At 44.5% G+C, this 27,999-nt stretch overlaps 1 protein-coding gene across 1 annotated transcript; it reads left to right on the forward strand.

Annotated features, from left to right (window-relative positions):
- Positions 1–33: 33 nt before the first annotated feature.
- On the forward strand, positions 34–26,865 carry LOC127567104 (proteolipid protein DM beta-like; the record flags this gene model as incomplete). The annotated part of the gene is made up of 4 exons (XM_052009778.1): positions 34–187; positions 1,696–1,772; positions 5,339–5,404; positions 26,579–26,865. Coding segments are annotated over 4 exons (450 nt in total), but the record flags the coding sequence as incomplete, so codon positions are not given.
- Between the last annotated feature and the right edge of the window lie 1,134 nt (positions 26,866–27,999).

A 27,999-nucleotide genomic window follows, 5' to 3' on the forward strand; every position in this document is an offset into this window, starting at 1 on the left:
GTCGGGTTAAACTCCAGTGTTTTAATTTTTCAGTTCATCATGCTGACCTATATCTTCATGCTGGCGTGGTTGGGAGTGACAGCCTTCACCTCGCTGCCCGTCTTCATGTACTTCAACATCTGGACACTCTGCCAGAACATCACCATTGTGGATTCCACTGAACTCTGCTTTGATCTTCGTCAGTTTGGTACGTGCTGAGTGATGGAATGTTTTACAGTTCACGAGTCTTTTCCTCTCCCCTTCCCACATCTGGTTGATAGCGCTCTTCTTTCTCGCTTAGGTGGTGGTGGGTTCAAGTTGCACTCAGGGAGCTGAGCACAAAACCCAGCTTGGACACTTCCAGAGCAGGACTCGGAGTGCTGATGTGCCCCTCTTTCCGATAAGATATAAAACTGTAGTCCCCTCTGTTGTCTCAGCTAGAAGTAAAATCTCCAATGGGATTGCTTCAAAGGAGAGCTGGGGAGCTCTCCATGGTATCCTGGCCAATACTTGTCCTTCAATCAAAATTTCTGAAGCAGGTCATTTGTAATTTGTAAGAGTTTCCTTCCTTCCCTCCTTTTGCTTATTCCCATCTTTCATTCCTCCTTTTTTTCTTTTCCTGTCCCTCCTTTCTGTTCCTCCTTTCTTCCCTCCTTCCTTCCTTCCTTCCTTTCTTCTCTCCTTCCTTCCCCTTCCTTCCTTCCTGTCCCTCCTTCCTGTCCCTCCTCCCTCCTTCCTCTCTCCTTCCTACCCCCCTTCCTTCCTTCCTGTCCCTCCTTCCTGTCCCTCCTTCCTCTCTCCTTCCTTCCTGTCCCTCCTTCCTGTCCCTCCTTCCTCTCTCCTTCCTTCCCCCTTCCTTCCTTCCTGTCCTTTCCTGTCCCTCCTCCCTCCTTCCTCTCTCCTTCCTTCCCCCCTTCCTTCCTTCCTGTCCCTCCTTCCTGTCCCTCCTTCCTCTCTCCTTCCTTCCCCCTTCCTTCCTTCCTGTCCCTCCTTCCTCTCTCCTTCCTCTCTCCTTCCTTCCTTCCTGTCCCTCCTTCCTGTCCCTCCTTCCTCTCTCCTTCCTTCCCCCTTCCTTCCTTCCTGTCCCTCCTTCCTCTCTCCTTCCTCTCTCCTTCCTTCCCCCTTCCTTCCTTCCTGTCCCTCCTTCCTCTCTCCTTCCTCTCTCCTTACTTCCCCCCTTCCTTCCTGTCCCTCCTTCCTGTCCCTGTCCCTCCTTCCTCTCTCCTTCCTTCCCCCCTTCCTTCCTTCCTGTCCCTCCTTCCTGTCCCTCCTTCCTCTCTCCTTCCTACCCCCCCTTCCCTCCTTCCTCTCTCCTTCCTTCCCCCCTTCCTTCCTTCCTGTCCCTCCTTCCTGTCCCTCCTTCCTCTCTCCTTCCTACCCCCCCCCTTCCTTCCTTCCTGTCCTTTCCTGTCCCTCCTCCCTCTCTCCTTCCTTCCCTCCCTTCTTTTCTTCTTTCCTTCCTTTCCCTTCTTCCTTCCTTTCCATCCCCCTGTCCCTCCTTCCTGCCTGCCCTCCAAAATACCATCATTAAGGCAATCAGGTGGCTCGTTACCGAGCCCCTGTTGATGGTATTTGACAACTGGTCACTGAGATCTGTTGCTACGAGCAGTCTGAGTCAGAGTTCATAATCAGTACCCTACTTTATTAAATCCCTTGCAACTGCAGTGAGATTGAGGATTCGTGATGATTGTTAATTAGCAGATGTTTCTTTTCCAGGTATTGTGCCTATTCTTGAGCAAAAGACGGTCTGCACCTTGAATGAGAACTTCAGCAAGTTGTGCCAATCCAATGATGTAAGTCCATTCTATAGTTTATTGTCCAAGGAAACAAATGGATGTACATTCTGGTGCCTTGACCCTCTCGCAGTATATCTGCATAAAAATTCTAAATGCATCATGGAATACACACTTCCTTACTGCAAGCCTCATGTCCTCTCACAATGTGGATCAAGATGATCTTTTTCCCACCTGGTTTGTTATGTCAGTTGCAAAGTGTAGTTGCAGACTTATGCTCTCAGTTGGGGCTGAATACTGAGTCCAAGTATCTATGGGGAAATCAAGGAATGGGGCAATAGTGCATGATAGTGGCATTTGAGGTATGAGGTCAGCCATGATCATATTGTTTGGTGGAGGAGGACTGAGGGGCAAATTGTCAACTCTTGGTTCTATTACTTATATTCTAACTCTGCCACTGAGGGAAGGAATTTTAAGGGATGGGCTTATAAGTGGCAACACCATAAAAGTTTCAATCAGTGACCACTTCCGAGAGAGAGCCTAACCACCTGTACTTGACATTCAATGGATTACTATTGACAAGTCCGCCACCATCAAAAGATCACCTTTGACTAAAACTCAACTGGGCCAGCCACGTAAATATCATTGCTAGAAGGGCACTCAGATGCTGGGTATCCTGTCATGAGTAACTCACTTCCTGATGCCCCAAGGTTTTTCCACACCATCTACGAGTCAGGAGGATGGTGATATAGAATCACACAGCATGAAAACAGCCCATTCAGGCCAATTCATCCATGTCAATCAGTGGACACCCTTCTGTATTAACCCCATTGTCCAGCATTTAGGCTGTAGACCTCTATGCTAAGTGATTCAAATGCTCAGCTGGACAAATACTGTCAGCAACCCAGTTTCAACCACTCTCTCAAGCAGTGCATTCCAGGTACTTACAAATCTCTGGGTGAAGCTGGACCCCTTATATTCCCTCTAAATCTCTTCCCCCTTACCCTAAATCTATGTCCTCTAGCTTTACCTGCCTCTGATATGGGGAAAGGTTTCTTGCCGATTACCCTATCCATACCCCTCATAATCTTATATACCTCAATCATGTCCCCTCTATACCTCCTCCGCTCCAGGGAGAACAGACCCAGCCTCTCCAGTCTCTCCTCATAACTAACTGCTCCATCCAAGGCAACTACCTGGTGAATCTCCTCTGCACCCTCTTCAGCACTATCACATCCTTCCTGTACCTTGGTGACCAGAACTGTACTCAGTATTCCAGCTGAGGTCTGACCAAGGTTTTATAACGTTGGAACACAACCACCCGAATTTTCTACCGAATGCCCCAACTAATGAAGGCTGGTATTCTGTATGCCTTCCTAACCTGTGTTGCCACCTTCAAGGGTCTGTAAGCTTGTACTCGAGGTCCCTCTGTTCCTCAATAGTCCTTAAGACCCTATCATTCATGATCTCTGTCCGAGCCAAAATACATCATCTCACATATGCTTGGATTAAACTCCATCTGCCATCTTTCAGCCAATTTCACTACCATATCGATATCTCCCTGCAGCCTAAGACCACCTTCCACACCATCAACAACTCTGCCAATCTTTGTGCCATCCGCAAACTTCCTAATCCTGCCTCCCACATCCACATCCAAGTCATTCATGTATCTTACAAACAACAAGTGTCCCAGCACTAATTCTAGTCACAGGCATGCAATTACAGAAACAACTCTTTACCGTAACCCTTTGTCTCCTATTGCCAAGCCAATCTTGGATCCAGTTTGCCAACTTGCGTAGGATCCTAGGATGAATGCAGAATTCATCTCCTACTACTGTCAAGAAGCTAGACTCCATCCAGGACAAAGCAGTATGCTTTGATTGGCCCCCATTTAACTACCCTGAACATCCATTCCCTATACCATCTGCACACAGTGGCTGAGTGAGTACCATGTATGAAATGTACTGCAATTATTTACCTAGGGCACTTAGACAGCTCCTTCCAAGTCTGTGACCTCTACCACCAGGGACAAGGTCAGCTGACCAGGAGAAGGCCCCCCTGCTGATCTGGAAATATATTGCCAGTCCTTCATCATCCTTGGATCTAAATTCTGGAACTCCCTACCTAACTACACTGTAGGAATATCTTTAACGGACTGATTACAGTAGTTCAAGAAGGCAGCTCTCCACTACCTTCTCAAGCGATGGGGAATCAATGTTGGCCTTGTCAAGGATGCCCAGATCCTGAAAAATGTGCGAAAAAATAAACCCAAATTGCTCCATTGAAATTCTGAGATCGAGACAGTTTACAATTCCCTGCAATGGGTATCTAGCCAGGGCTCACTGTTTCCCAATTTAACAGATGCTTGTGTGCCAGTGGCTCATGCAGAGTCCTAATTTATAAACGTCTAATAGGTGGGGGGGGGGGAGGGGTGTTGGATGACGACTTTCTGCTATAGTGCCCTCATCCTGAGTGGGAAGTTTACTGAAATTGACCCACGTGTATTGGGAGGTGTAGGGAAGCCATCCAGTTAGACTGTTTATCTTCCTTTGTGCGTTGGCCCTGCACTGGATTCCCCCACCTACTTTCACAAGATCTTCCAGATGCTGCTTGGCACCTGCTTGCCAGGTTGGATTATCCGGCCATCCAGAGACCAGAATGGGAACTCAGTCACTGTCGTGCTCACAAGGACTAGTACAGTATCTCACTTGGCGAGCAGGAGAGGTGATTGCAATTAACTGTTTTGTTCTCCTGGTTAAGCTGGGTAGGTAGGTTTATAACACCTTCGCTCCCTCAGTGACAAGAATCAGGAGTTAGAATGTAAGAAAATGGAGCAGAAAGTTGCCGGTTGGTCTTTTTTCCTTCTCCACCATTCAATAAGATCTATATATGCTACCTTGATTCAGCTTTCCTGCACTCTCCCTATAATATCCAGAAATGTGTCTTGTATAAACTTAAAGATGGAGCATTATCTTCAGAGCCTTGTTAACTGCAATAAAGGAGTCTTCCTGATATGGAAGTGGAGGTCATGTACCTCTCTGGCTTGGAAATATAGTCATTTTCTCCTTTGTCATGAGACCTAGCTCCTGGAATTCCATATCTGACCTCCTGTCGGAGGTACTTCATTTCAAGGATTGCGGTGGTTCGATGTGCTTCAACACTACCTTCTGAATAGCAACTAGGGAATGGGCAATAATTCTGCCCTTGTCAACTGCAAGCCCTGATCCAGTGAATAGATTAAATAAAAAGTGTTCTGTTCAGTCAAATGTGTTTGCAAAGAATCCCTCCACACACTGTTTCACTGATTCCTTTGATGACACAGTCAATGCAGTTTGATCAATGAATTTAAAAGCCACAAAGCTGAATTTCAATCCCATTAATTCTTTGAAGATCACCTCTGGTCATTACTTAGACACAGAGCATGTTGCAAGCTGCTTCCGAAATTTATTTCATTGACTTCAACGGAAACGATGTTCAGAAGCAGGGTACAACGAGGTCTCAATATAAGGCTTTTCGAGCAATTGATTAGAGATACATTTTGAGGTATATGTTTCCATGGAATTTTCACTTTCCTGATGATTAATGGGCATTGCTTGATGGTTGTGTTTTGCTCTTCTGCCTCCTAGCTGAACATGACATTCCATTTGTTTATCGTGGCCCTCGCTGGTGCAGGAGCTGCCGTCATTGCTATGGTGAGTATTAGACGCAGTCCAGCGCAAGACCTCAGGTGAGGCAATGACCTGCATGTTGATGGATATAATGAAAAATATACTTCAAGCCATCAGTGCTATGTTGCACTTATACAAATGTGTACAACTTCAAGTGTCAATGAAGTCAGATGACAGAAGGATGGCAAACCTCTGTATGTTGTTTCCATTGGAGGCAGGTGTAAATCTTCATTACAGGACATGCGCTAGAATATTGGACTGCACTGAATGTGATGGGTTTCCGACAGCAGGATGTATGTTGTGTTCAGACGGCAGGAACTGATTCTCTGTCTTAGTGGACCAATCTCAGCAGAAACAGTTGTTTTAATCAATCATGTCCCAAAGGCTCAGTGCTACCTGTGTTGTAGCAAGGAGCTGGAATAAACCAGTTCTGGGGAGAATTCTAAGCAAAATATTGCGGATTTCTTCCAACATAGGAGGAGGTACATCCCATCGAGTGTGTGCTGGCTTCCAGAGCAATAACACTTATTTCCCTTTGATCCATTCTCTCTCATACACCCACTACCTCCAGCCTGGTTCTCCTACTTCTTGGGGTAATTTACAGCAGCCAAATAACATTCCAACTGGCACGTCTTTGGAATCTGGGAAGAAACCCTGAACACCTAGGTGGAAAACCCATGCAGTGACTGGGAGAACGTGCAAACTCCATAAAGACAGCATCCTCAAGATAGAAACCCAGGTCACCTGAGCAGTTGTTTACTGCACCACTGTGCAACCCTAATGATGCTGGAAATCTGAAATAATACTTGGACATGTTGTAAACTCAGCAGGCAGACAGCATCTGTGGGCAGAGAACAGAGATAATGCTTAGGTCAATAATCCTTTCATAGGAATTGGAAAAAATTAGAGATAAAACAAATGTTAATATACGAAAGGAAGTATCCAATGTGGAATTTATGTCTCCCCTGGACTGGCTGATTAGAACTCGGGATCACAATCTCAAAATAAGGGGACAGCCACTCAGGACTTCTTAACCCAGGGGGTAATGAATCTTTGGAAATCTCTACCCAAGCAGACTGCAGAGGCTCAGTTGCTGAGTATCTTCAAGACGTGGACTTTCAGATATTAAGGAAGTCAATGGATGTAGGTTTTAGTGCAGCAAAGTGGCATTGGGTTAAAAGGATCATAGTGGAAAATTAAGGTAAAAGAGATTGAAATCGCTGGTGGTATTGGTAGTGAGGAAGGTAGACGGGTTTACAGGAAGATATTAATCAGCTGGCAAAATGAGCAGAGCAATGCTAGATGGAATTTAAACCTGATAAGTGTGAGGTTATTCACTTTAGGAGGACTAATAAGGGTAGGATATAAACGGTGAACGGTAAGGTCATAGGGAGTTTAGAGGACTCAAGAGATCTTGGTCTACAAGTTCAAGGATCCCTGAAGGTGGCAGCGCAGGTAGATAAGGTGGCAAAGAAGGCTTCACTAGCTGGGGGCATAGAATATAACAAGCCTGGAGGTAGGAAGCTGCAGGACAGGCCCAACAAGTCAGGTTGTGAGAGAAATCTGAGCCTTTGTCTGTGTTCCCATTTAAAGCAGAAGTGAGTAGGAATCTCTTCTCACAGATGGTGGTGAACCTGTGGAATTATCTATCCTGGAGGGTTGTGGAAGTTTGATTACTGAGGTATTTAAAAAGGAGGTAGGTAAATGTTGGAAGATTATGAGAATTGATAACTATGTAGAGCTGATACAGAGGAAGAGATGAGGCCTGGGGCAGATGAGACATAATCATGCAGGGCTGAGGGGCCATGGCATACCCCTGCTCCTACTTTCTCGTGTTCTTGGGAGTGTTTTGTATCTGGAGAAATGTGCTGAAATCTAAGTTCCCAATATTGCTACAATCACTACCTCAGTATAGCAACACTATGACCACTTTGCACTACAATTGACTTTTTTGGTTCTAATTGTGTTCTTTCTTGTACAGTTTTGTCTAATTTATGTTATGCTTGTGAATGTTGTATATCTGATTGCTATGTGCCTGCGGTGCTGCTGTAGGTAAGTTTTTCATTGCACCTGTTCATACAGGAACAGAACAAAATGGCAAGTGGGAGGCTTTTAAGAGTGTGATATCAAGAGTCTAGGAGCAGCATGTTCCTGTTAGGGTGAAGGGAAAACCTGGCAAGTTTAGGGAAACCTGGCTGACGAAAGATATTGAGGCTCTGGTCAAGAAAAAGAACGAAGCATACATTGGGTTTACGGGGTCAGAGATGAGTGAATCTCTTGATGAATATAAAAGATTAAGAATTAAGAGTGCAAAAAGCGGGTATGAGATGGATCTGGCAGGTAAGGCTAAGGAAAATCCCAAGAGGTTCCATAATGGAAAGTGTGCAGAAAAAGATTTACAAGATGTTGCCAGGACTAGAGGGCCTGAGTTATAGGGTGGTGAGTATATGGAATGAGCTACCAGAGGAAGAGGTTGAGGCAGGTACAATGATATCATTTAAGAGGCTTGGATAGGTACATGGAGGGCCAGGGCTTAGAGGGATATAGGCTGAATGCAGGAAATTGGGACTAACTGAGTGGGCACGGTTGTCGGCATGGACTGGTTGGGCTGAAGGGCCTGTATCCGGGCTGTATTGCTCCATGATTCTATGACTATGTATTTGTGCATATGACAATAAATTCTACTTTGGAACCAGGCATAATTGGAGTTGCCAAACTCTATAGTATACGGTCTAAGAAAGATGTAAAACATGCTTCCCACCAGCAACCCACAAGGTAGGACAGAAAGACTGTAGGGAAATTGAAGAAAGTTCCAAGAATCACTCAGAGGGCCATGAATATTCTCACAAACATGATACCTGCTATGTGAGAGGTCCTTTCTACTAAGGTCCAGGACACTCACCAGCGCTGTCATAAGTAGAACCCACAGGAGTTGGCTACAGCTTCCTCCAGGAGATTGAATCCCATTTAGTGGAAACAACGTGGAAGTAAATTTCATGTCCACGTGAGATGTATCATGGAGAGCGGCCAACCATGGAAAACAGCTGCAACCATCCACTTCATTAATGGAATCAATTTTTGAATATCTGATGAAATGAAGAAGTGACCTCCTTGAAGGGCAGCCTCTTGCACTGGACCTTGCCAAATTACGCATCTGGTAATTGCAAATGAGCTTGAGAGGAATCTTGATGCAAAAGAACACTTCTGAAAACAAAGACATAAGAAATTCTGCAGATGCTGGAATCTGGAGCAATACACAAAAATGCGGAGGAATCTCAGCAGGTCGGGCAGCATCCATGGTGGGAAATAAACATTTCGGGCCGAGACCCTTCATCAGGACTGGTAAGGAAGAGGGCAGAAGACAGAATAAGAAGGTGGGGGGGGGAGGGGGAGGAGCACAAACAAGCAAGGGATAGGTGAGTTCAGGTGATGGGCAAGTCCAGGTGAGAGGGGGAAGGTAGTTGTGTGGGGGAGGGGGAGAAGATGTAATAAGCTGAGAGGTGAAAGGTAGAAGAGGCCGAGGGCTGAACGAGGAGGAATCCGGTAGGAGAGGGCAATGGACCATGGAATATAGGGGAGGGGAGAAGAGGAGATGGGCAGGTCATTAAGGCGGGGGAAGGGAGCCATGGGAATAAGGGAAGACAATGGAGTGGGGGGAAGGGGGAAAAAAGAAGGGGTGGGGTTACCAGAAGTTAGAGAAATCGATGTTAAGGCCATCAGGTTGGAGAATCCCAAGGTGGACTATGAGGTGTTGTTCCTCCATCCTGCACCTGGCCTCAACATGACAGTACAGGAGGCATGGATAGACATGTCAGTATGGGAATGGGATGTGGATTGAAGTGGGTGGCCACCGGGAGGTCCTGGCTGTTGCGACAGACAGAGCGAAGGTGCTCGACGGGGCAGTCACCCAATCTGCGTCGGGTCTCACCGATGTACAGGAGGCCGCACCGGGAGCACCGGATGCAATAAATGACTCCCTCGGACTCACAGGTGAAGTGCTGCCTCTTAAAGCAAGTCCCAGTTCTGGGTGCAATACTCCATGGTAGCTGGCATGCGTGAATAATGAATGTTGTAGTGACACACCGTGAAAATCAATCCAAAAGTAATCCTCATCTGTAGAACTGCAGGACTGGATCCTGCTTGACCAGCTCATGGCTTTTATTTGCTTCTTGCAGGATATGCATGAATGCAGTTGGAAATAGTTGAAATAACAAAAAAATAATTTCAAAAATTTGGATAATAGCAAATCAATTTGACGCATTCAACTTACGTAAATTCAAATTATTAATTTAAAATAAAGCTTAGAAAGAAATCCAAAGCTCAGCAGTGAAGGTGAGTCATCCCATTGAGATGAATGGGATCCTGATGGCCTGGTATAAAATGCATGCAGCCCCTCAGTATGGGTGGCTGGGGACACTGTCATCTCCAGTGCCTCCCACGCTGTGTCTGCCCAATTGAATCCTCTGCTGTGCAGTGGCAGCACATCACAGGAAGGTCCAATTTCTGGTAACATCTTACATTCTGTGCCTCCCCCCCCATCCCCCAACTCTCTCCTTCTGATCCACCTCTGGTTTTCCCATTTTTGCCCCTTTTTCTATCCCCCCACCCTCCAGCCCCCCCATCACACATTTTCATCCCCCTCCCCCCCCCCCCAGTTTCCATCCACCTGCTCCCCACACATTTTATCCACAGGACCCCTCTCTCTTCCATCTGCTTGCATCTGCCTACCTCTTCCTAATGGTTCCCAGTATCACCTTCCTTGCTTATCAGATTCCTGGTAGCCTTTGTGTTCCTGCTTATTGCCCTCCTCCCAGCTGCTTCCACCTTCACCAACCCCTCCTCCCACTTGGATTTATCTGCCTTCCTTTTGTCTACCTCCACCTCTCATCTACCTGCCTCTGTCTCCCAACTCCACCCCTCCTACTCCCCTACCTGGATCCATCTGCCCATAACCCCTTCACCTCTTCTTGTCCACCAATCACCCACTGGCCCCTGTATCACCACTCCCCCTCTCCTCTTTATACTGGTTCTCTTCCCTCCCCACTCTCACTCCTGATGCAGCTTTGTGACCCGAAACGTTGACAATTCTTCCCCCCCCCCCCCCCCCCACCGATGCTGCTCAACCCACTGAGTTCCTCCAACAGATTGTTTGTTGCTGCAGATACCAGCATCTGCAGTCCCCTGTGTTTTCTTAGAAGGCAGTCACACTGCTGTCTAGGGCACCTGGGTTTTGGACAAGGTTTCATTGGATGGGACTTTCTAAGAGCTGTCACTCAAAGACTGGGGTACAAGGCCTACCATGCCATTTGTGATGCTTAAAGGGTGGCCTTAATTTGCGCTGCCTTCTCACAGCCCCAGGGACGCAGGTTCGATCCTGATCTCAGGTGCTGTCCGTGTAGAGTTCTCCCTGTAACCATGTGGGCCTCCTCCGGGTGCTCCAGTTCCCCCCCTACGTCCCAGGGACGTGCTAGTAGGTTAATTGGCCAATGTAAATTACCATTTAATGCAGGTACTGACAAAAGAATCAACAAGGGGAGTTGAAGGACACATGGAAAAGAAAAAATTACAGGGCCACAAGGAGAGAATGGGACTAATGGAAGTGCTCTGCTGGAAGTTAGCATGGACCCTAATAAATAAAACAAGCAGTGTGAGAATTGCTGCAATTATATTCATGTTGCACCTACATAAATCATTTTGTAGCTATGTAAGACTTTGGAGTATTATGTGTACTTCTGGTTGCCCCTTCACAGGAAGGAGATAGAGGCTTTGGAAAGGGTGCAGAAGAGGTTTACCATGATGCTGCCTGGATTAAGGGTATAAGATGTCAACAGAGGTTGGGTTGTTTTCTCTAGAGGGTCGGAGGGCTGAGGAGAGACCTGATAGAAGTGTATAAAATTATGAGATGCATAGATACGGTAGACAGTCAGAATCTTTTTCCTGGGTTAGAAATGTCGAATATTAGAGGAGATGCATTTATGGTGAGAGGGGGAAAGTTTAAGGGAGATGTGCGGGGCAAGTTTTTTTTACACAGAGAGCTGTGGGTGTCTGGAATGTGCTGCCAGGGGTGGTGGTGGGAACAGATACATAGCAGCATTTAAGAGGGTTTTAGATAGACACATGAATATGCAGAGACTGGAGGGATATAGATCATGTACAGGCAGAAGAGATTTAGTTTAATTTGGCATCGGGTTTGGCACAGACATGATGGGCCAAGGGCCTGTTCCTGTGCTGTACTGTGTTATGTACATGCTGGTTCAAGCACCTTCATCGCTCCCCTGTGAATTAAAAATGATAATTAGGTGGTGGAGGCCAGAGGGGAGAGGGAGAGGGGACAGGAGGCTCTGTGGCATTCCAGCCCGTTCAATTGTTTCAGCTGCATCGGCTGATTTAGAATGGCGGTGAAGCAGAAGGTGCTTCTCATTGATGTCCAGCATGTCTGCAGGCCTTCAGGTGGCGAGGACTGGTGGGCGATGGTCAGTGAGATGTGCCGCCGGCTGCAGCCAGTTGTCTAGAAGTACACCCTTGCCCTCTGGCAGATGGTCAGGGCTCAGAGAAATGGCACTAGCACCGCAGGGCTAGAGTCCGCTCCACACTGTGTGTGCAGGCTGTCGCTGACCCCGATCCAAATAGCTGCAACTCTTGATCCATCTCAGCGGGCACACACAGGCTTTCAGTGCTTCATGCTACTTTCCTTAAATTTGACAACATTTTCATTCCCTAGCCTCCAGCACTCTGTCCCAGGACTCGCACTTGAGTAATGGGTCCCTGTGGTAACCATGAATCGGAATCAGGTTTATTATCACTGACTTAAATGATGTGAAATTTGTTGTTTTGCAGCACAGTACAGTGCAAAGACATAAAATTACTATAAATTACAAAAGTAAATAAATAATGCAAAAAAAGGAATAACGAGGTAGCGTTCATGAGTTCATGGACCGTTCAGAAATCTGATGGCGGAGGGGAAGAAACTGTTCCTGAATCATTGAGTGTGGGTCTTCAGGCTCCTGTACTTCCTCCCCGATGGTAGAAATGAGAAGAGGGCATGTCATGGATGTTCTTGATCTTCTAAGTTCTATACTCTTGAGAATAAGGGGAGAAATTTAATTATGGGAAGAAGGGAGAGAAAAACAGAAAGGCCATGCCCCTACTGACGGCTGCAACATTCCCTGGTCTTACAACCTCCCAGCTTTCTGCTTTTCCCCAGTTCTAGCCTAATTTTTATCAGGAGACGCAAGAGACTGCAAATGCTGAGATCTGGAGCAAAGATCAAACTGCTGGAGGAATTCAGTAGGTCAGGCAGCATCTGTGGAGGCAGAGGGATGGTTGACATTTTAGGCCAAGAACCAGCATCAGGACCGTTTGAGCAAAACGGCCATGGCCCTGCTGTGCACTGTCTGTAATCACGCCTCTCACAGGCATTGAGGAGGTTCCAGGGCATAATCAGTTATCAAGGATGAGAAATATCCAGCATCCCTTGTTACTCTAAGATTAAAGCACTGTCACTTAGTAAGGCTAAGAAAGAACCCAGCCAATAAATGAATTGCTGAGATTTTCACTGCTATTAAAATAACCAGAGCAGTGTTCAACAATGAGTGCTGCTTCTGGCTCTTTAATTTAGACATCTGACCCCGTTATCCATCTGTTTTCACTAAAAAAAGAAACAGGCCTTTTGGCTTTAACGCATTAATCCCTTGTGGGAAGGGTTATCATTGTGCATGGTGCAGGAAATGAGCAAAGCCTCCAGACACTCTCAGGCTAACCAGGTTAAGGGCACCTTTAAATCAACACAGCCAGACAACTGAACGAAAAGCCATCCTAATAAGCTGTAACTAAGGAGTGGTGACCTGGTGTGTGTCAGCGCACTGTAAGATCCTATGGATGCTTGAGTGAACTTCATCCAACTTAGCACCACGGGGCTCCACAATCTGTTTTGGAAACACTCATAGAACAAGCAAATCCACCAAGCTAAAAATAACTTGCTAGCACACGGTGAGTGACGCACTGAGTAATTACTCATATGATTACTAACATTACTGGGCTTCTTTCTGCCATATCAGCTGCAATGATTGGGCTGCTAGAATTGGCCTCCACTGTAGTTGAGCTTGAATTATCCTAACCAATTCAGACATCTGTGATAAATGATCTATAATACTGTCCCTTCAGCTCTTTCCTGACCTTCCTCGGCTTCCCATTGCAGATACCCTGCCTCAATTGCTGGGACCATCCCAGCACATCTCCCATCCCCAGCACCCACTCCAGGTAACTTGGACTATTGAAGTTGCAGACACGAGACACTGCAGATGCTGGAAATCTGGAGCAACACACAAGATCTTGGAGGAACTCAGCGGGTCAGGGAGCATCTATAGAGGAAAATGGACAGTTGACATTTCGGGTCGAGACCCTTGATCAGGACTGGAAGTTGCACATGTGTGAGGCTGATCTGAGAAAAGAATGTAATAAAAAAAAGCAGAAAATGCTCAACTACACAACAGGTCAGGCAGCATCCGTGGAGAGAGAAACAAAGTAAATGGATTAGATTTACCTGGAACAAGCCAACTTTCCAGACTCACCGAAACACTGGGTTCCCCTTTCTGTATACAGTGGACTGGATGAGATGACTTTCTGGACCCAAGGGGTATCCGGCAAGATGGAGCGGGCTTTGAGTTCTGAGAAGGACCAAGGGATCCGATGCTGAGACCCTTCCCCCCCCCCCCCAATACTATTGACAGCCTTTGAGAAAGACATTGAAATATTATTAAAAATTAGCACCACAGAATCATGAAATGATTAAAGCACATAAGGAGACCATTTGGCCCCTCGAATCCACACTGTAATAGGAGTCCAGCTAGAAACATTCCCCCACCCTTGCCCCAGAGACCTGCAAATTCTTTCCCTTTGGATACTTAGCCAGCTCTCCACTGCCTCCACTGCAACAGCCAGGATTTCCCGGTGAACAGCCACTTCAATTCCACTTCCCATTCCCATACGGACATGTCTATCCATGGCCTCCTCTACTGCCACGTTGAGGCTGGATGCAGGTCGGAGGAACAACACCTTATATTCGGCCTTCGTAGTCTCCACCCTGACAGCATCAACACTGATTCCAACTACTTCTGTTCCAACCTCAGCTTCTCCAGTCTATCCACAGGACTTAAGCCTCTTATTCCTGGAATCGATGATAAGACTCTTTTGCATCCTGAAATACTTTACATCTTTCCTGATGTATGGTGTCGTGAATTGGACACCTTCCTCCAGTTTGTGCTAAACCAGTGATTTAGCAAAGTTCTTCATGACTTCCTTGCTCTTAAACTCAAAGCCTCCATTTATTAACACACATGAAAAGTGCTGGAGGAACTCAGCAGGTCAGGCAGCATCTATGGAGAGAAATAAACAGTCGACGTTTCCGGTCAAGACCCTTCATCAGGACTGGAAAGAAAGAGGGTAGAAGCCAGAATAAGCAGGTCAGGGGAGGGGGAGGAGCACACGCAGGCAGGTGATAGGTGAGTCCAGGCGAGAGGGGGAAGGTAGGAGGGTGGGGGAGGGGGAGAGATGTAAGAAGCTGAGAGGTGATAGGTGGAAGAGGCAAAGGGTTGAAGAAGAAGGAATCCGGTAGGAGAGGGCAGTGGTATTGGTATTGGTTTATTCTTGTCACTTGTGCCGAGGTCCAGTGAAAAGCTTGTCTTACAAACCGATCGTACAGGTCAATTCATTACACAGTGCAGTTACATTGAGTCAGTACAGAGTGCATTAATGTAGTACAGGTAAAAGCAGTAACAGTACAGAGTAAAGTGTCACAGCTACAGAGAAAGTGCAGTGCAATAAGGTGCGAGGTCACAACAAGATAGATCTTGAGGTCATAGTCCATCTCATTGTATAAGGGAACCGTTCAATAGTCTTATCAAGGTGGGGTAGAAGTTGTCCTTAAGCCTGGTGGTACGTGCCCTCAAGCTCCTGTATCTTCTACCCGATGGAGGAGGAGAGAAGAATGTCCCGGGTGGGTGGGGTCTTTGATTATGCTGGCTGCTACACCAAGACAATGAGAGGTAAAGACAGAGTCCAAGGAGGGGAGGCTGGTGTCTGTGATGCGCTGGGCTGTGTCCACAACTCTCTGCAGCTTCTTGCGGTCCTGGGCAAAGCAGTTGCCGTACCAAGCCGTGATACATCCAGATACTCTCTAGTAAAAGTTGTTGAGAGTCAAAGGGGACAAACCAAATTCTTTAACCTCCTGAGGAAGTAGAGGCGCTGGTGAGCTTTCTTGGCCGTGGCTTCTACGTGATTTGACCAGCATAGGCTATTGGTGATGTTCACTCCCAGGAACTTGAAGCTGTCAACCCTCTCAACCTCAGCACCATTGATGTAGACAGGTGCATGTACACCGCCCCCTTTCCTGAAGTCAATGACCAGCTCTTTTGTTTTGGAAGGAAGTGGGAATAGATGGGCAGGTCATGAGGAGGGGAAAGAGGAAGGGGAAGGGGGGCCACAGGAATGAGGGAAGACAAAGAGGAGGGGGAAGGAGGGAGAAGGGGAGGGGTTAGAAAAATCAATGTTGATGCCGTCAGGTTGGAGACTACCAAGGCGGAATATGAGGTGTTGTTCCTCCAACCTGCATCTGGCCTCAACATGGCAGTAGAGGAGGTTGTGGAGAGACACGTCGGTGTGGGAGTGGGATGTGGAATTGAAGTGGCTGGCCACCGGGAGATCCTTGCTTTTGCAGCAGACGGAGCAAAAGTGCTCGATGAAGCGGTCACCCAATTCTCTGGTGCCTCCACTTTTTAAGCCCAGGAGCCCATACGCTTCCTTACCCCTTTCTCAGCCTGCACTGCTAGTTTCCACCAACGGCACGTACACTACAAAATTCCGAGGGCACAGCCTCAGAATAAAGGGATTGTCCCTTCAAAATTGAGATGAGGAGGAACTTCTTCAGCCAGAGGGTTGTGAATCTGTGGAATTCGTTGCCACAGAGGGCTGTGCAGACCAAGTTATTGGGTGTACTTATTGGCAGAGATTGATGGCTTCTTGATTGCTAAGGGGAATAAGGGTTATGGGGATAAGCTGGAAGAACGGGGTTGAAAAAAATTCAGTCATGATCGAATTGCGGAGCAGATTCAATGGGCTGAATGGCCTAAGTCTGCTCCTGTACCTTATGGTCTTAAAATGCTAAAAAAAGAATTAAAGAGCACTAAGATAAATAGAATAATTCATATGCTTACTTGCACTTTCATTTTACCAAAGGGCCTTTACTAGGCTAGCTCTCCCGGTCCAACCCCTCAGCTCGGCAGCTGAGCTGGAAGGTGGGTCCAGCATTCGAACTATCCCATCAGATTTTTTTACTTAATTCTGAAACCTGTGTTTGGACAAATGCGTATAAACCAAGTGGAGTGGCTGACAGCCTGTTATTACCAACAGAGCAATGTTGAAAGCCATTGGGTCGATAAACTTTCATCACCACTGCTAATAATGGTTTTATCTCCAGAACTTATTTAATGAAATAACTAAAATGTAATTCCCCAGCTCTGATACTAGGATTTGAATTCATGACTGTGGAGTAGAAGTCCAGCAACATAATTGTTTCATGTGTCTAATTTCTTGTCAGTCCTACAATTCTCTGAACAATTGATCGAGAGTACTAGCTTAAATCAGGACATGCTAGAAATGCTCAGCTAGTCAGGCAGCATCTGTGAGGAGAGAAGCAGAGTTGACATTTCAGGCCAATGATCTGTCATCAGAACCATAAATGTTAAATTGGTTTCTATCTCCACTGACATTGCCTGACCTGCTGAGCATTTCCAGCAAGTTCTGTTATTTTAGATTTCCAGCACCTGCAATATTTTGCTTTTGTCGTTTATTGCTCATTTGTGAATCCTATAAACAGGGACCTATAAACCCTCTGTTCTTTCTTTTACAATATTTTATTAAATCCATGAAAAAAATACAGAGTACATGCATCAAAAAGAAAGTAAAAATACTACTAAATACATTGTAATAAGTCGTACTTAGGATTACAATACTGTAAATTAATAATCACATATAGTAGTTAGTTAATAAGGAAAGAAAAAATTGGAATATTTATTACAAAAAAATATCTACCCCCACTACCAAAACCCGAAGCTGTTAGGTAGAAGAAACAGCAAGGAAAACCTTAAAAGAAATGTAACAGTGTCAGCCAATATCTGCATTTTAGTCCCAAATCAGAGATTTTGAAAATAATTCAAAAAGGGTCCCCACAGGGTTTGAAAGTCTAGGTTAGATTCAAAAACTGAACACCGAATCTTCTCTAGATTCAAGTATGACATAGCATCCCGTAACCATTGAACATGCGTAGGCGGAGTAGCTTCCTACCATTTAAGCAATACTGCTCTCCTGGCTATAAGAGAAATAAAAGCCAGAATATGTAAATCAGAAGCCTTCAAAGTTATATCTTTTTCTCCAACAATCCCAAATAGTGCAGTCAAAGGATTTTTAAAATTTATTTAAAAGTACACAAAAAGTATGAATATACTCTGTCCAATATTTTTTAAGACTCTGACAAGTCCAAACATGTGAATTAAGGAAGTCACTCCGTTATTGCATTTATCACAGTAAGGAGATATATCAGAATAAAAACGGGATAGTTATCTTTAGACAAGTGAGCTCTATGGACCACTTTAAATTGAAGGAGAGAGTGACAAGCACATAATGATGAAGTATTAAACAACGTGAAAATTTCATTCCAAGTTTTCCTCGGAAATTGACATCTGCAAATCTTGTTCCCAAGCGTTTTTAATTTTATCTAGTGGCACGTTACTCATTCCTAGTAATCTGTCATAAATATTAGATATTGAGCCATCCTGAAAGGGTTCCAACTTAAAAATTACATCTAATAAATTCTTATCGGGACACAAAGGAAAAGAATGTAATTGAGATCGAAGAAAATCTCTAATTTGTAAATATCTAAAAAAAAATGAGTCTTTGGTAAATTATACTTGGTAGACAATTGTTCAAACGAAGAAAGATTTCCTCCAACAAACAGATCTTGAAAACAAGTAATACCTAATTTGTCCCACTCTTTAAAACTACATCAGTCATAGAAGGTTTAAAAAAGTAATTAGAGAAAATGGGACTGGACAAAGAAAACTCAATAAACCAAAATATTTTCTAAATTGTAACCAAATCCTGAAGGCATGTTTAACTACTAAATTATCTGTTAGTTTAATTAATGATAAAGGAAGTGGAGAACCAAGCAGAGAAATAATAGAAAAATTTTTAACAGAGTTAATTTCCGAAGAGACCCATACTGGACAAGCCTCTCGATTAATGTAATATAACCAAAACATAAAATTTCGTATAGTGACTGCCCAGTAATAAAATCTAAAATTAAGTAAGGCTAAACCTCCTCTTTTCCTCTGTTAAGCTTAGTTTATATGATTCATCCTCCTGAACCAATCTGTCCCTTTAAACACTTTGCTTGTTGTGATCTCAGTCCTTTCAATAGTTACAATATTCTCCTTGCATGCCGGTAACTAGAACTATACCTCATAGTTTCAATGCAGGTGCATAAAAGGGAGTAAGATTCTCTCATAACTCAGGCTGAAAATTAACCTGTTACATTTCAGGGATTTGCTTCGTTCATCACCCACACACATAGTTGCATAGGTCAGACCAGATTCCTTTGATCTTTTTGATCCTCATGAACGATGAGACATTGTTGCATTAATCTAGTGGCACAGATAGTAGAGCAGCTACCTCACAGCACCAAAGACCCAGGTTCAATCCTGATATCAGGTGTTTTCTGTGTAGGGTTTCCACGTTCTTCTGTAACCGTATGGGTTTCCTCCGGGTGCTCATGTTTCCATCCACATCCCAAAGACGTGTGGGCTGGTAGGTTAATTGCCAGCTGTAAAATGCCCTGAGTGTGTTGGTGAGTGGCGGAATCTGGGGGGTTTTTGTGAGAATGTAGGGAGAATAGAAAACTGGGACCACAAATGCCCTCGATGTTGCCTCCTGTACATCGGTAAGATCAAGTGCAGCCTGGTGACCCATTTGCAGAGCATCTGTGCTCTGTCCGCAGTGGCCATCGGAGCCCACAGTTGCATGCCATTTTAATTCCCATTCCCATTCCATTCCCACACCTACCTGTCCATCCTCGGCCTTTCACCAGGATGAAGCCCAACGCAAGCTGGAGCAACAAACACCTCCTACCTGAGTAGTCTACAACTCAGTGGCGTGAACATTGAATTCTCCAATTTCAGGTAACCCTCATCTGCAGTTCCCTCCCCAACTCTCTCACTCCTTCCAATACTGCTGCTATCCCTGTATTTTTGTCCCCTTTCCAACAGCCTCCCAACCCCCATCACCCATTTCCATCCCCCTCCCCTTCCCTCTCCCTGTTCCATCCACTACTACCCACACATTTCACCCACCGGCTCTTCTCCCTCCCCCATCTGGTCCTGGTTCCTTCTGCCATACACCTCTCCCCTAATGGTCCCCACTATCACTTTTCTTACTTATCAGATTCCAGCAGTGGTAGCCCTTGGTGTTCCCACTTATCACCCTCCAGCAGCTGTCGCCACCTTCACCCTCCCCACCCTTCTCCTTGCTCCATCTTCCTCCGTTTTTATGTCTGCCTCCATCTATCAAACTCCCAACCTCACCACCCCTCCATCTGCCCATCATCCTTCAACACCCCTCCCCTCCTCCTCAGTCCACCAATCACCTCTGGCCTCTGTTTCACCACTCCTCCTCTCCTCTTTATAATGGCTCTCTTCCCTCTCCACTCTCAGTCCTGATGCAGGGTCTTGACCTGAAACACCAGCAGTTCCTTTCCCCGCCACAGATGCTGCTCGACCCGCTGAGGTCCTCCAGCAAATTGTTTGTTGCTGGTGGAAAAAGGATAGGATTAATGTAGGAGTAGTGTAAATGGCTGGTTGGTGTGGACTCGGTGGGCAGATGGGCCTGTTTCCGTGCTGTAAGTCTCCAAGACTATGACTGTCAAAGGCTTTGCTTGTTGATACACATCCCCTTACCCCATTCAGTATAGTTCCTATGCAGCATATGTTCCAAAAGCACTGGTTCAATTCCTGGAGCTGAAAGAGGCTGCCGATTAGACTGAAATTGAAATATATTTATGTCATATATCAGCTCTGTTATAACAAATAATGCTTCTGCTATATTTATGATTCCCTTACACAACCTATTTCTCAGAGCATAGCTTTGCATTAGACTTTTTTCCATTACTTGTAAAGTGCAAGTAATTAGAGCATGTCAATTCCAGTTACTATGGTGACAGAAACAGATGTAAAGAGCTAATATAGAACCTAAATCCTATTCAATGGACTATCCTCCCACATGAAACAAAATACAAAAAGTAAGAAGAAGAGTCTGTGCACAGCATGTATGATAAAAGGACATCAAAACCGAGAGTGCCAAACAGGTGTTCTTCTGATTTCCCATTCATCTGCAATAGCTTCAGCATGGGATCAGTGGAAAGTCTGAAGAATGGCATTATGGTCATGTGCAGTATTCCTCTGGATTACTGTTGAGCTGTTGTTCCAATGACTGGTAGTAGAAATGCTACTATAGCAGATAAAGATGGTTGGTTTATAATCAATAAAATCTGCAAAGACATTAGCGTCTGTTGGGAGATTGTGGTTTGTGAAGAGGCCACTTCCCTTTTACACACATCCGCACACTCTGCGCTGAGACTTGTTTGTGCTGACTTTAGCTTTGTCTTCATCAGCCTGAAAGGTGCAGTCTGAAATTCTCACAGACGTTATTGATGGGACAGATCTTGGCAGACAGAGCAGAATACATAAAGAGTTGCAGATTGCGCTGCTCAGATCTTTTAGTTAACTACATGTTGTTCAGAAATTAGCTAAGTGCCGGAGGTAAGTGTACCAAGCTAAGGGAAGACCATCTTGCTACCTGTCTTCTTTATGATTGGATGAGTGAGTTATGGTGTGCATAGACATGATCGCTTGCTTTGAGGGTCTTCCCGACTCAAAAATTAACCAATCGGCAAGAAACATTGAGCAGAAACGAAGAGAAGGGGGAGGAAGAAAGAGAGAGAGAGAGAGAGAGAGGTAAACATGATCCCTGGCTTGGCTTACCTTGACCAGCGCAAGAAAATCACCAACCACTATGAGCTGCAGAGACTGAGCAGCTTGCTGCTTTTTATCCACCTTGTTCTATTTTATGGTCTATTTTATGTAATTGTATTCTGAAATTTATTAAAACTGTCACATCCCTCTGAACCAATGCAACCCACACTATCTACAGTCCAAATGTGTTGAAATGGAGTTACAATGTTGTACTGCGTAAGCCCCAGTGGGAAACTGTCCTACACAGGTATTGGTATTGGTTTATTATTGTCACTTGTACCAAGGTACAGTGAAAAACTTATCCTGCATACCGATCGTACAGGTCAATTCATTACACAGTGCAGTTACATTGGGTTAGTACAGGTGCATTGATGTAGTACAGGTAAAAACAATAACAGTACAGAGTAAAGTGTCACAGCTACAGATAAAGTGCAGTGCAATAAGGTAGAAGGTCACAACAAGGTAGATTGTGAGGTCAGAGTCCATCTCATTGTAATGTATGTCGCAAGGTCTGTGGAACTTGGGAGGAGGACACTCAGGGTATTGAGAGTATTAGTTTGTTTCCTTGGTCAGTGTCTGATACATTGCCCCACCCCCAGAACTTGTAGACTTTGTCTGTCTTGTATGACGTGAAATTTATTGTTTTACCAATGACAATAAACCTGATTCTGATTCTGATGTGATTGCAATTCCTCAATGTGTGCCAGTGTTAAAAAATTGTGGAATTTTGCATATTGTGGTGTCAAAGTAGGTGGATGGACTTTTTTTAATATTCATTTCTCAGGTTCTGGACCAGACGAGTAGACTCAACTTTTATTGCCTGTGGTGGTGGTGGTGGTGGTGGTAGTGGTGGTGAGCACTTTTGTGAACAGTTGTGAGTCTTTCTGGTGAAGATAGTTCTGTAGCGCTATTGGGGAGGAAATTCTAGGGTTTAGATCCAGCAACAATGGAAATATATTTCAAGTCAAGATAATCTGTAACTTGAGGGGAATTTGCAGGTTGAGATGTTCCCAGGCACCTGCTGCCCTTGTCCATCTTGGTGGTACAGGTTGGAGTTTGGAAGGTGCTCTCACGGTTGCCTGGGTGAATAACTGCACTACATTTGTAGTGGCATGCACTGCATCATTGTTGGAGGGAGTAAAAGTTGAGGATAACCATAAGTTATTGGTTGGCATTTTAGAACATAGAAATTGTTCAACGTCATAGAACATCGAACAGTACAGCAGAGGAACAGGCCCTTCAGCCCACGATGTTGTGCGGAAATAATTTAGCTAATGTCACCTAATTAAACTAGTTCTTTCTGCCTGCATATGGTCCATATCCCTCCATTCTCTGCATATTCATGTGTCTAAGAGCTTCTTAAATGCCTCTATCTGCCTCCGCCACCACCCCTGGCAGTGCATTCCAGGCACCCACCGCTCTCTGTGTAAAAAGACTTGCCCCAACATCTCCTTTGAACTTTCCCCCTCTCACCTTAAATGCCTGCCCTATAGTATTAGACATTTTGATCCCAGGAAAAAGATAACAGCTGTCTATTCTATCTGTGCCTCTCATAATTTTATAAACTTCTATCAGATCTCCCCTCAGCCTCTGCCACTCCAGAGAAAACAACCCAAGTTTTGTCCAACCTCTCTTATAGCACATGCCCTCTAATCTAGGCAGCATCCTGGTAAACCTCTTCTGCACCCTCTCCAAAGCCTCCACATCCTTCCCATAATGGGACAACCAGAACTGAATGCAATACTCCAGATGCGGCCTAACCAGAGTTTTGTAAAGCTGCAATGTAACTTCCTGATTCTTGAAACCCAAAGACTCAACTATAAAGGCAAGCATGCCATATGCCGTCTTTACCAGCCTATCAACTTATGCGGTCACTTCAGGGAGCTATGGACTTGGACCCCAAGATCCACTGTACATCAAAGATCCCTCTGTACATCAAAGATTGCTCGGTTCATCAAGGTGAGAGGGGAAATATTTAAAGGGGTCCTGAGAGTATATTTTCTGGGCTCTGTAGCCTTGAATCTATCAGAGTGGCTGAAAATTCATTCCACGAGTCTTAGAGTTGTTAAAGACACAGAGGAAGAGTACTTACCCCTTGAGTCTATGTCAGTTCCTCATGGAGCAACCTCTTCAGTCCTATTCTCCCACTCTTTTCCCTGCATCCCCGTAAATTATTCTATCTCAATTCCTTTTTGGAAGCCCCAATTGATTCTGTTTCAACCACCCCCACAAGCATCGAGTTCCAAATTATAACTACTCCCTGCGTAGGATATTCTTCCTCACAGTAGAGCTGTTAGAAATGCTACCTGGCAGCTCCAGCAACCAGGATTCAGTCCTCATCTCTGGTGCTGTCTGTGTGGAGTTTGCAAGCTTTCCCTGTGACCATGTGGGTTTCCTTCAAGTGTTCCTCCCGCATCCCAAAGATGTGCTGGTTTTTAGATTAGTTGGCCACTGTAAATTCTCCTAGTGTGTAGGAGAGTGATAGCATCTGGGGGTTAGTTGATATAAATGTGGGACAAATAAAATGGGATTAGTGTAGGATCCCATTGAATCATTAATGATCAAGACACATATTTAAAATATATAAAATTATGAGGGCATAGATAGGTGGATGGTCACAGGGCATTTCCCAGGCTAGGGGAGTCTAAAACTAGAGGGTTTAAAGTAAGAGAGAAAATATTTAAAGGGGACCCAAGGGCAAGTTTTCACACAAGAGGGTGATGGGGATATGGAACGAGCATCCAGAGCAAGTGATGGGGAGGGTACAGTTGCAATGCTTAAAAGACATTTGGATAGATACATGGATAGCAAATATTTAGAGGGATAGTGCCAAACACAGACAAATGGGACTAGTTCAGGTCGGCAACTTGATCGGCATGGATGGGTTGGGCCAAAGAGCCTGCTTCCATGCTCCACAACTTCATGACAATGACTTGGTGAGCTGAAAAAGCAAATTTTCACATGTCAGTGTAACAAACCTGATTCTATGATTCTACACCTCTAAGCAAAGGCCCCTTGTATCTTTTGAATTAAAATATTAAATCTTTGCCTTCTTGGTTTTCAAACCATCTACTGATAGGAAGTCCTCCCTCTGTTTACCACATCTAAACCTCCAATGATCCTGTTCACCTCAATCAAATTCTCAACCTGTTTGCTCCAACTCCAGCTTGGGTTACCTGAAATGGAAAATTCAATATTGGGTTGTAAACTACCAGGTGGAGTATGAGGTGTTGTTCTTTTAGTTTGCATTTGACCTTACACTGGAAATGAAGAAGGCCGAGGACAGACAGGTCCATGTGGGAGTGGGAAGGGGGAGTCAAAATGTCTTGCAATCAGGAGCTCAAGATAGTCATGGCAGACAGAGCGCAGGTGTTCTGCAAAACAGTCGCCTATTCTCCCCGTGGTCTCGAAGATGTGGAGGCTACATTGAGAGCACCGAATACAGTGGACAAGGTAGGAGAAGACTTTGATAAGGTGGCATATAAAAGGTTACTGAACAAGATGAGAATTTGGGGGACACAAGAGATTGCAAATGCTAGAATCTGGAGCAGGACACAAACAGCTGGAGGAAACCTTCAGCATTTTATGAGAGTTCAGGAGTTAGAGTAATGTATTGGTATAGATGGAGGATTGGTTAACTAGGGGAGAACAAAGAGTCGGTATAAATGGGCCGTTTTCAGAATAGTGATCAGTAACCAGTAGGTGGCCACAGCGGTCAGTGCTGGGGCCTCAACTATATACAATTTATGTGAATGACTTGGATGAAAGGATTGTGTGTACTATAGCCAAATTTGCTATGATACACAAAGGTAGGTGGGTCAGCAAGTTGTGAGAAGAACACAAAGAGCCTGCCAAGGGATATGGAAAAGTCAGGTGAGCTGGCAAGAAGCTGACATATCTAATGTAATTGTGGCTCAATGTTTTGGAGCGCATTTGGCATAGGCCCAGGTTGAATGTTTCAAAACTACAATTTGCTTCACCGCCGTTTTCTGTGTGAGTTTGTGTATTATATATGTGTGCTTGCGATCATGTATTGATGTACTTACACAGCATGTATTTGCATGTGTATATACATGTATGTGTGTGTGTGTGCAAACTCTGTTACCTCAAATCCAAATTATTATACAATTATCATTACTATAATTTCCTTCAATTGTAACATGCAGTTTAGTTTATGCTTTCAAATGTGTGTGTGTGTGTGTGTGTGTGTGTGTGTTTATACATATATGTGTATGCACGTGTTCAAGTGGTCTTATAGGTTTAAGGTGAGGCGCAAAAGGTTTAAAGAAGATCTGAGGCATAATTTTTTTACCCAGAGGATGGTTGCAATCTGAAATGCACTGAGGAGGTGGAGTAGGCAGGTAATCTCACAACAGCTAAGAAGTATCTTGATGAGTGCCTGAATCCCCAAGGCAGAGTAAGCTGTGGACCAAGTAAATTGGATAAAAAGTGCTGGTAGATAAGAACTTGATGCTCAGCATGTACATGGTGGGCCGAAGGGCCTATTTCTGTGCTGTATGACTCTATGATTCTATGACTCCTAAATACCTGCATGTGCCTGTGTTCTTTCATGTATATGGTATAGACATGTGTTTGCTGAGATTCATATGTATAGATCTGATTACATGTGTTAATTTGTATGCCGAGTCAAGTCAAATTGAGTTTATTATCATGTGCACAAGTACGGTAAGGTATAAGTACAATGAAGAGCTTGCTTGCAGCAGCATCACGGGCACAAGACAACATACATAATATAAATTATACATAAATTATACAAGACAGTGAAGAGAGAGAGCGAGCGAGAGAGAGAGAGAGAGAAAAGACTGTGCAAAAACAAGACATTAGTGCAAAAAATGACACAATTAGACAATTCCATGGTAGTGCAAGAGGTGCTCTGTAGTGTTCCTTTGCTGAGGTAGGGTTAGGGTTGTGCAGGTCAGTTCAAGAACCTGACGGTTGTAGGAAAGTCGCTGTTCCTGAACCTGGTGGTGTGGGACGTGTGAATGCATGTGTATGTGCCTTTGTGTCCATGTGTATGCATGTGTGTGCGTAACACTATTGAACAAATGTATCGACCACTGTGTTTGCTGATCATTAAAGGTCCTCCACTCCTGTCTTACAGGTTCACTACTTAATGGTGCTGTCCGCTAATTGGGCCTATGTGAAGGATGCCTGCAGGATGCAAAAGTATGAGGACATCAAATCAAAGGAGGAGCAGGAATTGCATGACATTCACTCCACCCGCTCAAAAGAGCGGCTAAATGCCTACACATAAAGAGCCCCTGCCCCCTCGCTCACACCAGTTACTGCTTTTGTGTCTGACTAAAGCTAAACAATTGACTCACAGCCCTTGTTACTGGTTCAGTAAGTTCCTATGCGACTCAACTATGTGTTTCTTTTTTAAAAAAAAGCAGCGATCAAAACTGCAAAAGCCATGTTGTTTGATAAAGGGTCAGCCCTCACCTCTCTCACACGCATTGAGGTTTTCATGCAAACGGATTTTGAAGCTTCTTGCTCTAACTGTTTTCTTTTAGGAAGACTTTGGTATTTGTAATTTTTCTTTTAACACTCCAAATTCAAGGAGAGAGATCTCTGTTGAAAATATCACTGTACACGCATTTCACATCAGTACTTATTTTAATGGAGATGATTGCCCATTTATTGCAAATGGGTTGCCAGTTAGGTTAAGGAAAGTAACTTGATACCAGCATGATGTTATTCATCATCTGTAGTTATTTCCAGTTTATATTTTTCCAAGATGATCTTCCAAAACAAGATATTTCTCGGATATACCTGCATTGATAAATTTCTGGATCTAATAATCATGTTCATACTGATTCTTTTTTGTATATTATCTAATTATAGATAGGTTCATTGATCAAACAGTTCAATATTAATCCTTAGTCCCTGGGATTATTTTAATTTGCTTTATTGATAATTAGTGACTCTCAGTGCATGATCAAAATCCATTATAAAAGACATATTGCGACGGGTACAGTTCCTTTTCAAGGCTGGCATTTCACGGGATTATTGGAAACCCTTTACTCCAGTCCTTTCCTCATCTCCTTTTCTGGTGCATTGGTTCACTTCCTGCTCCTGAAATAGAAAATTTCAACACCTGGGAAAGGATAAATAAAAGTCAAAAGGGTGTCCACACCAGAAATATTAATCTGCCTGTTCTCTTTTTGGGCAATTAAGTACTTCCAACCAGGACACTGTAATTAAATCAGAATGTGGACAACTGATGAGGACACCAAATAAATGAGGGGAGCAAATGCATGAGATTCACACCCCAAGTTCAAATGGCAACATATATAGAGTCCTTGTCATGGGGATCAATCCATTCTTTTATTATTGGATTTATCCCAATGACAAATTCCCATTTCTGATGATGTAGGATTCTGGGAGATTTCTGCCCATGACCCCTTGAAAGCAGGCCTTGGGCTTTTTTTTTGTGATGGATGAAAGTTTTGGGAAACATGCATGGAGCATCAAGAACTGAAAAGATGCACCTGGGAACTTGAGTGTTTAGCTGACTCTAAG

The sequence above is a fragment of the Pristis pectinata genome, unplaced genomic scaffold (genome assembly GCF_009764475.1).
Source record: "Pristis pectinata isolate sPriPec2 unplaced genomic scaffold, sPriPec2.1.pri scaffold_110_arrow_ctg1, whole genome shotgun sequence".
NCBI lineage: Eukaryota > Metazoa > Chordata > Chondrichthyes > Rhinopristiformes > Pristidae > Pristis > Pristis pectinata.